We start from the raw sequence: 15,427 nt of genomic DNA, 5'->3' as shown, positions 1-15,427 counted from the left end.
CTTCTCGCTGTCAAGGAAGTGCAATAGTTTTTCTCGTCAGAGACTCGGACTGACAGGTGAGTGCAGCAGGTAACTCTACTCTGTGTACTTTTAATATCAGAAGCAAAAGTACTGACATTTTCTCGGCTTCATGTAGTTAAAGTATCAGCAGTAAAAGTAGAGAAATAATTTCAGCTTTGTGTAGTAATAATACCTGAAGTAAAAGTACTTGTGTTCCAGAGTTCATGTGAAGTATCAGCAGTAACAGTATGATGTATTCTCAGATTCGTGTTATTAAAGTATCAGTGTTTAAAGTACAAATGTAGTGTCAGCTTCTTGTTGTTAAAGTATCAGCAGTCAGTGTGCAGAAGTATTTTGAGCTTTGTGAAGTTTAAGTATCTGCAGGATCATCAGTGTAGGTAAGGATTTATACATTTTAATGTACTTTTCTTTGCTGATGATGTCATGTTATTTATAACCTCATCATTATGTTTCTCAGAATGCTCCACCTATGGTTAAATCGGTTCTGTTATTGTATCTAATGTTTGAACTCCACACCATGCGATGTGATCGTGAGTAAAATGAATAAAATGAAAAATATTTATTAAGTAGAACTAAGTCAGGGAAACTAACAAGCTAAGGGAACTACTTACTGCTTCAAAACTGCACTTAAAGATAAAAGTTACTGATTTAAGGATGTTTGAAAAGGACGTTTGTCTCGTTAGTAAATTCGGTTAACAGAAGGAGGAGGACTCAGACAAATGCACACACAAGGCAAACAGTGAAGAGGCTTACAGGTTGGCAACATGAGGGAGTCCAAACAGTTAAATGAATCCATGAGGGCGCGACAGGTGAGCAGGTCAGGAACAGGAACAGGTAACGAGGAACATAACAACACTGATGCTGTGGCAGGAAACAAGAGGAAATGAGCTGGTATAAAAACTCTGATGAGAGAAGGCAGAAACAGGTGGAGTCAGGTTACTGAGACAGATGGGATGTGCTGTGGTTCAGGACCTGACTCCTCTAACCAGACATGTCAAATTTAGATGTCTGATGGGTTGTGGTGTATTTTAGTCCGTGCTCTGATCGTGAGATTTTCTCAGCTGCTGCTGTGGTGATCTGTCACTTCCCTTTCAGCTCTAATCAGTTCCTGTGTGCAGACGGACAATGTTGAAACACTTCAAAGATCATTTGTTTGGGTTCCACTCTTGCAGAACATCTAGAGACATGAGCGACCTCGGAGGAGCGGGAGTGACCCCGTTCTTCAACCAGTCCTCAATGTCCAACCTGACGAATGGCAGCGCTTCGACTCACTGCGATCAGGTCAACACCTCGGCCAACGTTTTCTTCCTGGTGGTCTGCACGCTGGTGTTCCTGGTGAGTCTCTTTACTCTGACTGAGGAAACTACATGATTTGTTTGCACAGTTTTTGTAAGAATGAACCCTGACTGTCAAATCAAATCCTGACTGTAAATGCAGTTCCTGTCTCCTCACTGCGAACTGGAAAACTTGAACAGAACAAACCCGATGAGCCTCAGCTGTTGTTGAAAATAAGTTTATCAGACACACTAATCTGAGATCACAGCTGTACGCATGGACACAGTCAAATCCTTAAAGCTTCTTTAAATTTCACTCTGCTTTATGTTGTTCTTGTATAATAGTAGGAGGCAGACAATGGCTGTGTTTCCATGAATGTATATTTATGTGCAGTTTGTAGTGCTGCTTTAGAAAAGCTGTGTGGAAACAGCAACATATAAATCATCTTAAATATGGCAACAGTTTTTACACTTGCTTGACGTGGTTTCTGCAACAGGTTTCTCACAGGGGTATCCTCGACCTCTCAACACCGCATTACGTGGTAATGGCACGTAATATGTTGAAGTTACGGGGTGCAGGCACGTTTTGTTTTTAGGCTCCAAAACTTCTTGGTTAGCTTTACCAAAAAGATTGTGGTTTTTCGTTAAAATAAATACGTTTGTTACAAACCAACCCCGTCTCACTCTGAAGTCGTGGAATACTGGCGCATGGTCATTGACTTGGATGTGTGGATGGGTCCAGCTGTAACGATCTAGTACAAAACTGGGACTCAGTTGCAGAGTAAAAACACAAAACACCAAGAACGGTTTATCAAATCTAAATCTTTACTTAGGAGGTCAGGGGGCAGTCAGTGAAGGCAGAAAAGTCCATTCAGGGAAATCACTCAAAAGGAATCAAACACAAGGAAAAGGTGGGAGTGTGTGAACAATCGAGAGTGACAATGACAATCTGGCAACTGAATGTGGGAAACGCTCACTGGACTTTAAATACACAAGGGCTGATCACTAACTACACACACAGGTGAGCGGAACAAGACACAGGTGAATCACATGAGGAAATTAACAAAGGCGGGAAAACTCAGGAAGTAAAAGAAACACTAAACACAATGAGAACATAGTTCAAAATAAAACAGGAAGTGGACACAAACACATGAGCATAAACTAGACAGAACATCACACCAACAACCACCGACTTTCACCCGGGAGGTCGGTTCACTTTCCGTAAGATTGTAAAGGCAAACCCTGTTCTTTTTTCCTGGACCCAACCACGTGCGTTTGTTGTTGAAGGAAAAAAAAACATCAATTTGTGATGCTGTACTGTCGTAGTGCTTTTATTTTGAAAGAGACTGTATGCAAACTGTACATTTCCTGCGAAAACAGAAGTGTATTTTGAAAATAGACAATGCATGTAACAAACGTCAACAACCAACACACCCAGGGTATCTTGGACGTCGTATGTCGACATGGAAAGTCCATGACTGAGCGTCGCTATGTGGCAAGGCCCGGAGAGAAAATGTGTTGCACATACGGGACATAAGTATGTCGTAAAGTGGCTTAATATGTCATGTCAAATTATGTAACTATGTAAAAGTTGTGAGTACTTCAAGTTAAAATAAGTCAATGTTGAGTTTTAGTTTCACATGATAAATGAACAGTGGTCTCATGGGTGAAAGTCCAGTGTTTGTTTGACGCATCCACCAGCCTGACTTCCTTGCTACACCACCTTTCCTGCTCTTTATACTCCCTATGGATCAGTGGGATAAGGAAATGATTTTGCTAATTAAATTCTGGCATAGTGAACATTTAACTCACAACTGATCAGTTGATTCTGCTGTCAACATCTTGTGTAATGTACAAATGTAATGTATCTGTGATTTGCAGAAGCATATAATATGTTTTTTATTCAGGCGAATAATCCATTTGAAAAGTTTCTTAAAATTCACCTTTAGTGAAAAGACAGCTAATGTGTAACCCTGGTTTAACACAGTTCTATCATGGCAGCAGGAACATCATCAAAGTCTTTGTCTTTACCTCCGAACAGCCAGAGTTTCCTCACATTACCAAACCATGACATTCCTTCATGTCTAATGCATTTCTACCACACCCTGTCTCCCCTGCAGGTGGGTTTGCTTCTGAACGGCTTCACCCTGAAAGTTTACTTCTGTCGAGCTCAGCAGCAGGTGTCCAGCAGCGTGACCATCTACCTGAAGAACCTAGCAGCCGCCGATTTCCTCATCAGCCTCTGTTTGCCCCTCCGAATCACCAACTACACCAGCAACTCCGTCTCTATACGTCGGATCTACTGCACCTTTGGTGCCGCCGCCTTCTACCTTAACATGTATGCCAGCATCCTGTTCATGGGTTACATCGCAGCTAACAGGTAGGACTGGGCTGGACTGCAACGGGGCGTTGAGGGAAGGTGGAGGAGCTTGTTATTAGCTGGTGTCAGGGTCAGTGAGATTTTGATTTCACATTGAATATAAAGGAAAAGCTCAGCATCTTACTGAGACTGGTATCACTGTCATGTCTGCGCACTGAAAGTGAAGCTGGAGCCAGTAGCTGGTTAGCTTAGCTTAGCATAAAGGCTAGAAGCAGCTAGCTTGGCTTTGTCCAACTGAAACAAAATCGACCTCATGGCACCTCCTATGCCAGCCTTTCACCAAACAACTGAACAAGTGATTTCACTGTCAGACAAATTGCTGATTTCAGAATAAAAGCTTGAGAGTTTAACCAAAGTTGGTGCGCCTTCATGAGCTCATACCTGTGGTTTATGGTGGTCATAAAACTTGAGTCGGTCTTTCTCTCGTCTCGACAATGTGACAAAATCAAACATGTTTAACATTATCTAAGTTTTTAGTCTTGGCTCATGATTACATGGAATATATACTCATTTTGATGCATTACCTTTCTTGCAAACAGTGCTTGACAAACATGGAGAGTAAATGTTGGAGGTGACTCTGAGGAGGCGCAAGAATGTGAACAAGTCTCTGTCTCTCCTCCCACTAAAATAACCCAGCTAACCAACGGAGGCTGGTAGTTCGTTAACGTGGCAAATCCAAAATTTAAAGTTCGTATGCAAGTACAGTTATCTTTATGGATTATGTTGATGTTGGATTGACGAGAATACTGTCGACATGTGACACCTTTTATCTTGTGTTTCTAGATTTATGTGATTTAATTGCGAATATGTAAAATTTAATTGTAGTCTTACAAATAGTGACCCTGCAAGATCCCCAGTCCTTGCAAAATCTTAAAGTGTTTGACTAAAAACTCACATTGTCATTAGATGTGAGCGGCTGTCACACTTCAGTCTTTCAAAAGTCATCTCAAAATCTTTAAGCGTTTGGGAGGCATTCGTCACTAACACCCCTGTGTGACAACGTAAATTGTGGTTTCAGTGTGAAAGTCTTCTGGTGGGTGTTTGACATCACTTTAGTCAAAACCAAGTGTTGCAATAATTTCAGAGAAAACTAAATGGGGTTAGATGTTTCGCTGCATTATTTGATTTAATTGAGGTCAGGGTGCCACACTGAGGCAGCATTTTGGTGGATGTTTGGCTGGTTGGTTGACCACTTCCTGATTCCGTCACTGAACACTTTGAATCAAACAGTCCTCTGCACTTTCAGGAGTGATTCCACGATGTGTTTGCATATCAAGGAAAAAATGTTCTTATCTTCTTTTTATTGTTGCTCATTGAGGTTTCCTCCTTCCTCATTTTGACTGTGAGAGCTCAGTGAGGGGAGAGTACCCTGTAACACTTCATCCAAACAGATCAAATGCGAGAGACAGAAATCTGTGAGATACCTGTCAGATCACTATCAGTAAAGTTAAGGCCTTTAGTTAATGTCGGCAGTAAGTAAAAATACCTCCGAGTGTCACTTCTGCATGAAGGTGTGAGACAAGATAAGATTAAAAGATGAAGTGAACTAGCAGACTGAATTCAACAGTTTTGTACTATGACTATAAATATGCGGCCTCAACTGCTGCTCTGAACAGGTTTTCTTCTCATTATAAGGATGTGAGATTTATGCTTAAAAAGCATCAGGATGTGGTTTTCTAATACAGACAGATGTGCTGCAGTACTGAGAAGATGTTTTGACTGAGCAACCTGTAGTTTTAGTTTGATCAAAGTTGAGTTGGAGGTAAAAATCTTGAAAGATCTTCTCCTTGTTTAACAAAAACGCTGCTGGAAACACAGTGATGGTTCACTAAAAAATGGCCATTTTTTGTGATGCAAATGTCACTGGGATTGCAGCGACAGATCAGTAAACAACACCCATGTTTGGTGGCAGAAACGCTGCTGGACAGGCAGTGAGAGATCATTATTAGATGCCCACCTGAGGGGGAACAATTACTGCTGGAAATGTAGTGATAGTTCACTGAAAGGCATTGGGTTCAATGGCAAAAATGACACTGGAAACACAGTGTTGGTTCACTAAAAAAAGCCCACATTTGGTGGCACAAATGCCACCGGAATTGCAGTGACTGATCAGTAAAAAACGAACACATTTGGTTGTAGAAACACTGCTGGAAATACAGTGACAGGTCATTAAAAAAATGCCCACCCTCGAGGGCACAAGACAGGTGTGACAGGTTGCTGAAAAAAAAAAACCCACATTTGATGACACAAATACATCTGGAACTGCAGTGACAGATCAGTAAAAACAGAAACACCCCTAGAAATACAGGGATGAGTTGTGGAAAAAAACCCCACCCACCTTCCGGGGCACAAATGCTGCTCGAGATGTAGTGACAGGTTGCTAAAAAAAAAAAAAGCCAAATGCAAAAATGCCACTGGAAATGTGGTGACATTTTGCTAAAAACTGCAGTGACAGATTAGTTTAACACGCCCACATTTGGTGGTACAAACACTGTACAATGCTGGTTTCCTGAAAACACCAACTCTTGGTTCCCTCCTGAATGACCCTTCTAACCTGGGCTAGAAACTTAACCCACCACATAGAGGTGGTTTCTTGTTTACTTATTTCCCCCATGCCCCCTCAGACAGCCTGATTCCTTAACTGATGGCTGCCTGTCTGTAGATCACATCAGTCTGATCGCAGTAACTATTTCACAACATCTGGCTTCAGAGCTGTCCTTCCGACCACATCATAGATGTCATGTTGCATTAAAGCAGCTTCTAAACTCGACTACACGTCTATCAGCACATACGTAAACACACCACCACACCACTTCTATCGGCTGTTTTCTTGTTTCGTAAGATGCAGAAAACTCAGAACCATTTAGTGTTTCAGAGAAAGGAAACAAGGCTGTGTCTGCTTTTGCCCTCAGGTGTTGAGTAAACTTGACCTCATGTGAATTTGCACATCAACCATATCATGAACTCAGTGTCCCATGTCAAAAAACAAATTCAGTACCGCAGACTTAACCGATGCACCAGTTTGTGCAAAACATTTAACATCAGTGCAGGAAGTGGTGTGGAGGATAGTGCGGTCTTTCTGCACATTTATACACACCCTAATAAGCATGTGCAGATAGTGTGGAAGAAACAGCACTTGTGTGTGATGTCTAAAAAGGATGGGTATGCTAAGGCTGAATTCCAACAGTCCTGTGTTATTTGATAAATAAAGCCTCTTTTAATGCATTTTAACGTTTTGGGCACTAGACATAAAAAATATCAGTAATCATAATTGTGGGTTTTGCAAAATTGTATCTTGACCTTTTGTCTGGTGCAGCTCTGTCACAAGGAGAAACATCATAATCCTTTTTAAAGTGACGCAGTTTATGAGCTGACTTTGTCATCGTGAGGGGGAGGGGACGGTGGATGGTGTGTGACCAAGGCGAGATGCCTGCCAAGACCGACAAACAACAAAACCGGTTGGTTTTTAGCAAGTCATTGCTTTTTTTCCAGCAGCTTTCTGGCCCCCAAACACGGGTGTTTTTAGGGACCTGTCACTGTTTGCCCTGCAGGATTTTGGCCCCTAAATGTGGGTGTTTTTAATGCACCCGTCACTGTTTTTCCAGCAGCTTTTTAGGCAACAAACATGGGTGTTTTTTAGGGCCCTGTGGCTCTTTTCCCAGCAGTGTGTTAGCCCCCAAACTTGGGTGTTGATTAGCAACCCATGGCCCTTTTTTCCAGCGGCTTTTACCTCCTCAAACGTGTTTTTAGTTTTGTTGCAACTTGTGGCTCTTTCTAGCAGCTTTTTAGTCCCCACACAGTGCTTTTTTTTAACAGCGGATTTTTGGGCAACAGACATCAGTGATTTTTAGTGACCCAAGGCTCTTTTTCATCTCCTTTTTAAAAATAAATTGTGCTTTCTAGCAGGTTGTTTGCCCCCAAGTGTGGGCGATTTTTAGCAACCTGTTGCTCTTTTCCTACAGCTTCTTAGGCCGCCAATGTCACTGTTTTCCAGTAGCTTTTTAGCCCCCAAACAGGGATGTTTTTTAACAAGGTCCCTGTCTTTTCCAGAAGTTTGTTAGTCCCCAAACGTAGGTTTTTGTTTTTTTGAGACACGTTGTTGTTTTTCCAGCAGCTTCTAAGCCCTCAAATGCTATTTTTAGCAGCTTCTTAGGCCCCCAATGTCACTGTTTTTCCAGCAGCTTATAAGCCCTTTTTTTAACGACCTTTTGCTCTTTTTCCTGCAGCATTTCAGGCAACAGACATGGGTGTTTTTTAGGGACCAGTGGCTTTTTTCAGTGTTTTTTTAGCCTTGAAATATGTTTTTTTAAGCAACTTGTGGCTGTTTCTAGCAGCTTTTTAGCCCCCAGTCATAGGCGTTGCTAAGTTTGTAGAAATGTACGATGCCAACATTTTTTCAAGTCATAAGGTCGTGTGTCGACAGTGTTGGCTATGACTCATCTACCTGCCTCTCCTCTCTCCAGGTATCTAAAGATCGTCCATCCTTTAGGAAATCACATCCTGCAGACGGTGCGAGCCGCTCACATCATCTCCACGCTGACCTGGGTTTTCCTTTTGGCCACCTCAAGCGCCTATGTCATCGTGTCACTCCTCACCAAGGAATCATTGTCCTCCGTCTCTGACATAGTGACCTGTGACGTCCTGCACAGCGAGCAGCTCAGCCTGTTCTACAAAATCATCCACACCTGCTCCGCCGCCATCTTCTTGCTTGTCCTCATCTCCCTGATCTTCTTCTACTATGGCACCTCCTGCAGGCTGTCGCTGGCCCAGCACAGGCAGCCGGCATCCTCCAACTCCAAGAAACTCTCCAAATCACGCAGGAACATGTTGGTGCTGGTCAGCCTCTTCTGCCTTTGCTTCGTCCCGTACCACCTGGTGCGCCTTCCCTACGCCTTCCTGAGGCGTCAGTGCTCATTAAGGCAGGTGTTCTACTACCTGAAGGAGCTGACCATCATGTTGTCAATTCTCAACGTCTGCCTGGACCCACTTATCTATTTCATCTTCTGCAAAGCCTTCCGGGCGCATCTGAGCCCGAGGAGGCTGTTCAGCATCACACAGGCTGCAACACAAGGTGCAAACACTGAAAGGAGGAGCAGCGATGGGCGGATGAGCACCCTCAAAATCAACAGGAAGATGTCACTCACTGTGACAACGAAACAGCCCGGCGTGCTCTAGCTTAAAGACACAAACACTTGTGCCTTGTGTTGTTAAATAACCAACATTCACATTACAACTGCAAATTCATACAAAGACCAACATCTGCTGGTTAAAGTGGAGCCTTTCAGCTGATTTACTCGTGCACTTTAGCATGGCTGCCTCTTTGGAAGGTTGGAAGACCTCAGAGAGAAATGATATCAGTAAACTAAAGGACAAGAAACTGAGAAATTTCTAAACAACATTCATCAACTCTTAAATTCAGTAAAACAACACCAGCTTGTCTTCAACATGAGAAAAGTATAATTCTGTTTGTAGCTGCATTTGCAGGGTGTTAAATTAGTGCTGTGTGTGGCTCTCTGTCTTCTCTGGTTGAAAGTTTAAGTCTCTTTATTATCTAACCACAGACAGCATCACTGGCTGGGTGTTGTCAGAAGTGTGCTCTGTTCCTTTAGAGGAAAACAAAACATAATGAGGTCAAGCTACCCCTCATATTTTAATCTATAAATGCTGCACTGCTTCTGCAAAATATCTGTTACACTGACTATGTTTACAATAGCATGCAAAAGTTTGCCACCCGTGGTCAAAATTTCATTTACTGTGAATAGTTAAGTAAGAAGAAGATGAACTGATCTCCAAAAGGCATGAAGTGACAGATGAAACATGTTTTTCACCATTTTAAGCAAGATCAGTGTTTTAATTTTGCTTTGTACAATTTTAGAGTAAAAAAGGAGAGTAGCACCATGCAAAGGTCTGGGCACCCCGAGCTCTCAGACAACTTCTCCCAGGGTCTCAGACCTTAATGAGCTTGTTAGGGCTCTGGCTTGTTCACAGTCATCGTTAGCAAAGGCCAGATGATGCTCATTTCAAAGCTTTATAAAGACTCTGACTCCTGAAAGCTTGTCCCAACAATCAGCAGCCATGGGCTCCTCTAAACAGCTGCCTAGCACTCTGAACACTAAAAGACCTGATGAAGACTAGAAGAAGATAGCAAAGTGTTTTCAGGGAGCTGTTTCCTCTGCTGTTGGTCATGTCAGTAAGAAATGGCAGTTAACAGGAACTGTGGAGGTCAAGCTGAAAACTTTGTGAGAGAGCTGCTCGTAGGATTGTTAGAAAGGCTGCAAAAGACCTGCAGGAAGATTTCTCAGACTCTGGAGTGGTGGTGCACTGTTCTACTGTGCAGACACACCTGGACAAATATGAGCTTCATGGAAGAGTCATCAGAAGAAAACCTTTCCTGTGTCCTCACCACAACATTCAGCCTCACAAGTTTGCAAAGGAACATCTGAACAAGCCTGATGCTTTTTGGAAACAAGTCCTGTGGACTGATGAAGGTAAAACAGAACTTTCTGGACACAATGAGCAAAGGTATGTTTGGAGAACAAACTGTTAAACACGGGGGTGGATGGATGATGCTTTGGGCTTGTGTTGCAGCCAGTGGCACAGGGAACATTTCACAGGTAGAGAGAAGAATGGGTTCAGTTAAATTCCAGACATCACAGCATCTGTAAAAAAGCTGCAGATGAAGAGAGGATGGCTTCTACAACAGGACAATGATCCTAAACACACCTCCAGATTCACAATGGACGACCTCAAGAGGAGCCAGCTGAAGGTTTGGCCACGCCCCTCACAGTCCCCCGACCTAAACATCATTAAACATCTGTGGATAGAGCTCAACGAGCAGAGCATGAAGACGGCCCAAGAATCTCACAGAGCTAGAAGCCTTTTGCAGGAAGAATGGCTGAAAATCCTCCAAACAAGAACTGAAAGACTCTGAGCTGGATACACAAAGTGTTTAGAAGCTGTGGTACCTGCCAAAGAGGGCGCTACTGAGCACTGACCATGCAGGGTGCCCAAAGTTTTGCTTCAGGTCCTTTTCCTTTTTTTCTGTAAAAACTGAAATTAAAAAGTAATCTTGCTTAAAATATTGAAGAAATGTGTCATCTTTAACGTCATGTCTCTTCATCTTCTACTTACTTAATTACTACTCACAGTAAACGAAATTTTGACCAGGGGGGCCCAAACTTTTGAATGCCACAGTACATGCGCAATATATTTTGGATATTCCAGATTAAATAGTATTCGGTGTACATTGTGTCCACTAGATGGTAGAATTAAATTAGAGTACACTGGACATCATGTTTAGCAATCTATTCTGAGTGTGTTACTGATGTGCAATAATTCTTATATAAAATAATATATAAAATTATTTGTGTTACCACTTCTACATATAACTGATAATAGGGCTGCTGCTGAATTCAGTGTCATGTTTCACACGGCAGAACTCAGATTTAATAAGCCAGCGGTGATAAAAATGTGTGAACTGTCATTAAGGCAGATGAGCGGAGTGTTAGCTGGTAAACATCACGTTTATTCACTTTATATGGAGCTAAAATTAACACTGAATTATGCAAACTGTTTGCCTCATGTGTTATTGTCTGTTTATGAGTTGTAAGAAATCATAAATCATGTTTTAGAAGGAGCAGATGTTTACCATTAGCTAGCTTGGGCTGTGTTGAATTTAACATTATGCTAACGGAGCAAGGCAAGCTAATTGCTAATACGCTTGGTTAAAAAGGAAAACAACAAATGCTTTGAGACGGCTGTCAGAGACAACATGATCACATTATACCGTCTTAGCTATAACAGACGCTGTGTTCCACGTTTTATTTCCTAATCACTCCACATAGATATATATACTTAGAGGCCGCATTCAACGGTGCTCCTCATTGGAGCGTGCATCAACGCGGCCGCCATCTTGCCCAGGTGGAGCCGCGCTGCCTAATGCATGTATGGCTATTGAGGCAGGAGATTATTTATGATTAAAATCATCATTACTCGCTGAATTCTCAACCGATTTTCATACGGTTTGGTTTGTTACAATTGTCAGACATGTAGTTATGATACAGGATACTTGGTTAAATAAAAAATGCAGTTGTTCATACCAAAATATTTGATCTTATGTAGATAAAGTAACAGTAATAGTTCTACAACACATTTAAACTTAAATGTCATTTAATTATTAATTTTGACTATAAATTTTTATTCACATTTCACACAATGTGCAAAAAATAGTGTATCAGCAGGGCTGTGCCGAGCTGCAGTGCAGATTCTGATTAACAAATGTTGGTTTTGTACAAGTGAAAATAAATGACTTAGAGCTGCATGTTTACACAAAATTTTGCTTTAATCTCATACGTATAACACCACAGTGCTCATGGGAGCCTGGACACAGAACATTATTAGGTCATATTTACAAAAATATAATACAGAGGGAGTCACTCCGTCCCTTAAACGGACAGTCTGCCCAGTCCTATCGAAGTCCTCAGGTCTGAAGTGACAGCTGCAGATGACTGAGGAGTCACTCGGGACAAAGTCCTTTCTCCTCACTGCTGCTACCCATGCCCGTCTCCTATCTGTGTTTTTTGGGAAACTACACACAAAATAAGTGTGTCAGAAAAAAACGCAGTTCCACATAATTTGTAGTTACAATTCAGGCCACAAGTTAACTACTAACGTTATACTGCGTTATGTCACGTTGGTGCCATGAAACAGATAGTTGACAACTTGGAATAACACATACACCGACATAGCTGTTTGACAAAGCATCATAATTTTATAAGTAATAACGTTATTATATAAATGTTAACCTTTTTTCTTTAAGTTGTGTGACATAGCGTTAGCTTAATTTGGCATTAGGACCAGATCAGGACAGTTACTTTACCTGATTAGCTTAAAAGAAGGATCACTTTTTGAGATATATATCTCATTAAACATGTTCGTAACAGTAAAATATTGTAAAACAACTTCTTACCTGTGGAATGTTATTCCCTTCTGCTTGGTTTTAACACTTCTGTCGTTCGTACAAAAATGTGGCATTTTTGCCGAGTCTGACACGGGTCTGAACCGGTCAGTGCACCTAGGCAAGATGGCGGCGGTATTGACGCATCCCACAAGCCAGGGTGCGGCATCTATGTATATATATCTATGGTCACTCCAGAAAAGAGGACTAGCATACCGTTAGCATACTGTTCTAGACTGCTACCATAGGAAAATGCAAGGTATCATGGGAGCCAGGAATAAGGTGGAAACAAAGCTCAATTTTCCTGAATAAAACACCACGTTTGTGTTTAAGAAGAATTTCTATATAATTTACACTGGATGAAAACACACAGGCTGTGGTACGTTACGGCCACAGTGGCTTAAAAAGCTTCCAGAGGACATTCACTGTCTTCAGTCACCATGAGTTCAAGACCCACGCAAAATGGACTGTCCTAAATGCTAAGGTGAAGTTGCGTAGAGGACAGGTGATAGGTACGTAGCCAGAACTACCTACTAACAAGAGCCCACGCTGGCCAACACAGTTGCTACGTTAAAAAGGGGCGTACTGACGCCAACCAATGGCATAGAAGCGTCTTAAGAGGTCAGAAATGTTCTTGTTAACAGGACATTTTCTGTCATCTTAAAGCTACTCTTACCTTTCTTGCATTTCACACAGCACTTAGAAAAAATTTGAACATCCACAAGTCCACCTCCCTCCAAAGGCCTACTCCCCCCTCCTCCATTACATCCTCATTACATCTTTAATATACGTAGGCGTCGGCAAGGTAACGTTAGATACACGGAAGAGGAGAGTGAGTGTAATGTTACAACCAAGACAGTCAAACGCAACCCTGGGTTTTAAAACTCAACCGGAGTCAGTGATGACTGATGAGTTTTAAAATAAGGTTACAGTGCTAACGTTAGATAGTAGCGTTAACGTTACTAGTAAGTGGAAACGTACAAGGAAGATAACGTTAATGTTTCAGAGGCTACGCTACAGTAGGCTAACGTTAGCAACTGGATGCTGTGTTGTCATATATAACGTTATAGCCTATGTTACATTAGAGTGAACTAAACATACCTGTCCAGCAGAAACTCTGCGACCATCTCGTCCCTTTTTAGCTCAGGATGAAGCTGCATCAGTCTTCGCCATTGCTCGAAGGCAGAGCCAATGTTGACCCGAGTTTTGGCTCTTGCAGCTTCGAGTTCTCTCTTATAGTGTTAGCTTTTTCTGCTATATTCTTTCTTTTGCCAACTGATTTCCCCGTTGGAGCGGCTGGAGGTGGAAGCAGTGGTCCGTATTTGTCTGCCATTGTTACGGAGAAAAGTTTATACCCACAAGCGTCCCTGTTACTAGCCTATTTGTTGTCTCACAGACTCATGTTACACGAGCGGTTACGTCAATGGGAGGCCTCCACATGGGGAAGACAGACAGCTTATTAATAGCATCAGCTTATTAATAGCATTTTAACCTAAACAAAAAAAAGCATAACATTTCCAGAAAGTTAAGTGTTGCTTTAATGCACATTTGACGTGTTAAAACATTATATTTTTACCTGTTAAGACCCAAAGGAGAACTACATGTTAATGTCTGCAGAACTCATGACGGTGGCAAACAGATTGTGCGGTCAGGGGGAACTGTTACCAATAATTCTTTCAACATGGTTGTTGCATGTGAGTTTCATGACAAAATAAAGTCCTGTGAAGCCAACAGTCACACAAATGCGTAAATTAACTTTAAAGAGGAAGTCCAAAAAAAAAAAATATATATATATATATAGGTATGTAGGAAGTGACTCGTCATCATTAACAGTTTAACATTTCCTCCAACAGAAATTGTGTTGGTCTCAGTGTTGTTGCATCAGGCAGGTTGTTTGTGCGTCCTGTTTCTGACGACTGCAGAACATTTTCTTGCACAATAATTCCTCTCTAAGGTGGAGCTGTTAAACTGAATTTTGGAACTAAAGTCTCTCTAATCTCAAAATTGTGGTTTATGAGACACATTCATACTTACACAAGTGGTTAGTGTTTTAGTTTGAAACTGCTGGTTTATTAATCTTTGAGATCTGAACTTGCGCAGAGGCATCTGAGCTGCAACCTGCTCACAAACTGCTCTCTGGTTTGGAGTCGTGTTTCCTGTACAATATATTAACTTGTTATATTTATATTTACTTTCTGTTAATTGTATATTTTAATAAAAAAAATAAGATGATGTGTCATTTCTGAATAGGATAGAAGTTGTAACTTGGAAAAATTAATTAATGTTTTGTATTGTTGGTGGCTCCTGGCTTTGTTCAGTCGGTCAGTGACTGAAATATCTCAACACCTATTGGATGGATTGTGATGAAATGTGGTTCATCAGTTATGTTGAACTGTAAGACAATGGACAATAGATGCTGCTTGTAAAACTCAGGATGTTTTCACTGTCTCCTCCACCTCCTCGTGCATGTGTGTGACAATCGTGTTCTATTCAGTTCGCATTGAAATAAAAGTTAGTGGTGTAGCGAGAAGAAACGTCAAAAATAAAATTTATTGTCAATAGATTGTTAATTTTGTTCTCTCTGCTCCATGTCCTCCTGAGTCAGAAAATTTTGTTTGGTATGCATTTTTAATTTCTCCTATTTGGGATCAGTAGGACCCGATAAGTGAGCATGGTCTCACTCTGAAGTTGTCGAAATCTAGTGCTTGGGCAGTGACTTGTGGCGTCAGAAACCAACAAGGACGAAAATTAAGGCGGCAAGTCCAAGTGGGGCGGGCAGGAGGAGTGGTGGATGGG

At 41.6% G+C, this 15,427-nt stretch overlaps 1 protein-coding gene across 2 annotated transcripts; it reads left to right on the top strand.

Annotated features, from left to right (window-relative positions):
• On the top strand, positions 1-15,192 carry LOC117259077 (P2Y purinoceptor 14-like). 2 transcript variants are annotated; one of them, XM_078167385.1, is made up of 4 exons: positions 1-56; positions 1,194-1,356; positions 3,416-3,675; positions 8,139-15,192. In XM_078167385.1, the coding sequence occupies exons 2-4, from the start codon at positions 1,207-1,209 to the stop codon at positions 8,848-8,850; spliced, it is 1,122 nt and encodes a 373-aa protein (XP_078023511.1). In that variant the 5' UTR covers positions 1-56; positions 1,194-1,206; the 3' UTR covers positions 8,851-15,192. The 2 variants fall into 2 exon arrangements, with proteins under 2 accessions (XP_078023511.1, XP_033486178.2); XM_033630287.2 differs by lacking the exon at positions 1-56 and having other exon boundaries at positions 610-1,356.
• Positions 15,193-15,427: the final 235 nt, after the last annotated feature.

The sequence above is a fragment of the Epinephelus lanceolatus genome, chromosome 4 (assembly GCF_041903045.1).
Source record: "Epinephelus lanceolatus isolate andai-2023 chromosome 4, ASM4190304v1, whole genome shotgun sequence".
NCBI lineage: Eukaryota > Metazoa > Chordata > Actinopteri > Perciformes > Serranidae > Epinephelus > Epinephelus lanceolatus.
The sequence above is the reverse complement of the archived record's forward strand: the minus strand, read 5'-3'. Positions and strand labels throughout refer to the sequence as shown.

Excerpts from the sequence above, each read along its gene's own strand:
- LOC117259077 (XM_033630287.2), top strand. The coding sequence starts at position 1,147 with ATGTTGAAACACTTCAAAGATCATTTGTTTGGGTTCCACTCTTGCAGA. Across the intron at positions 1,357-3,415 it reads TCTGCACGCTGGTGTTCCTG|GTGGGTTTGCTTCTGAACGG; the intron begins GTGAGTCTCTTT and ends TCTCCCCTGCAG. Across the intron at positions 3,676-8,138 it reads GGTTACATCGCAGCTAACAG|GTATCTAAAGATCGTCCATC; the intron begins GTAGGACTGGGC and ends TCCTCTCTCCAG.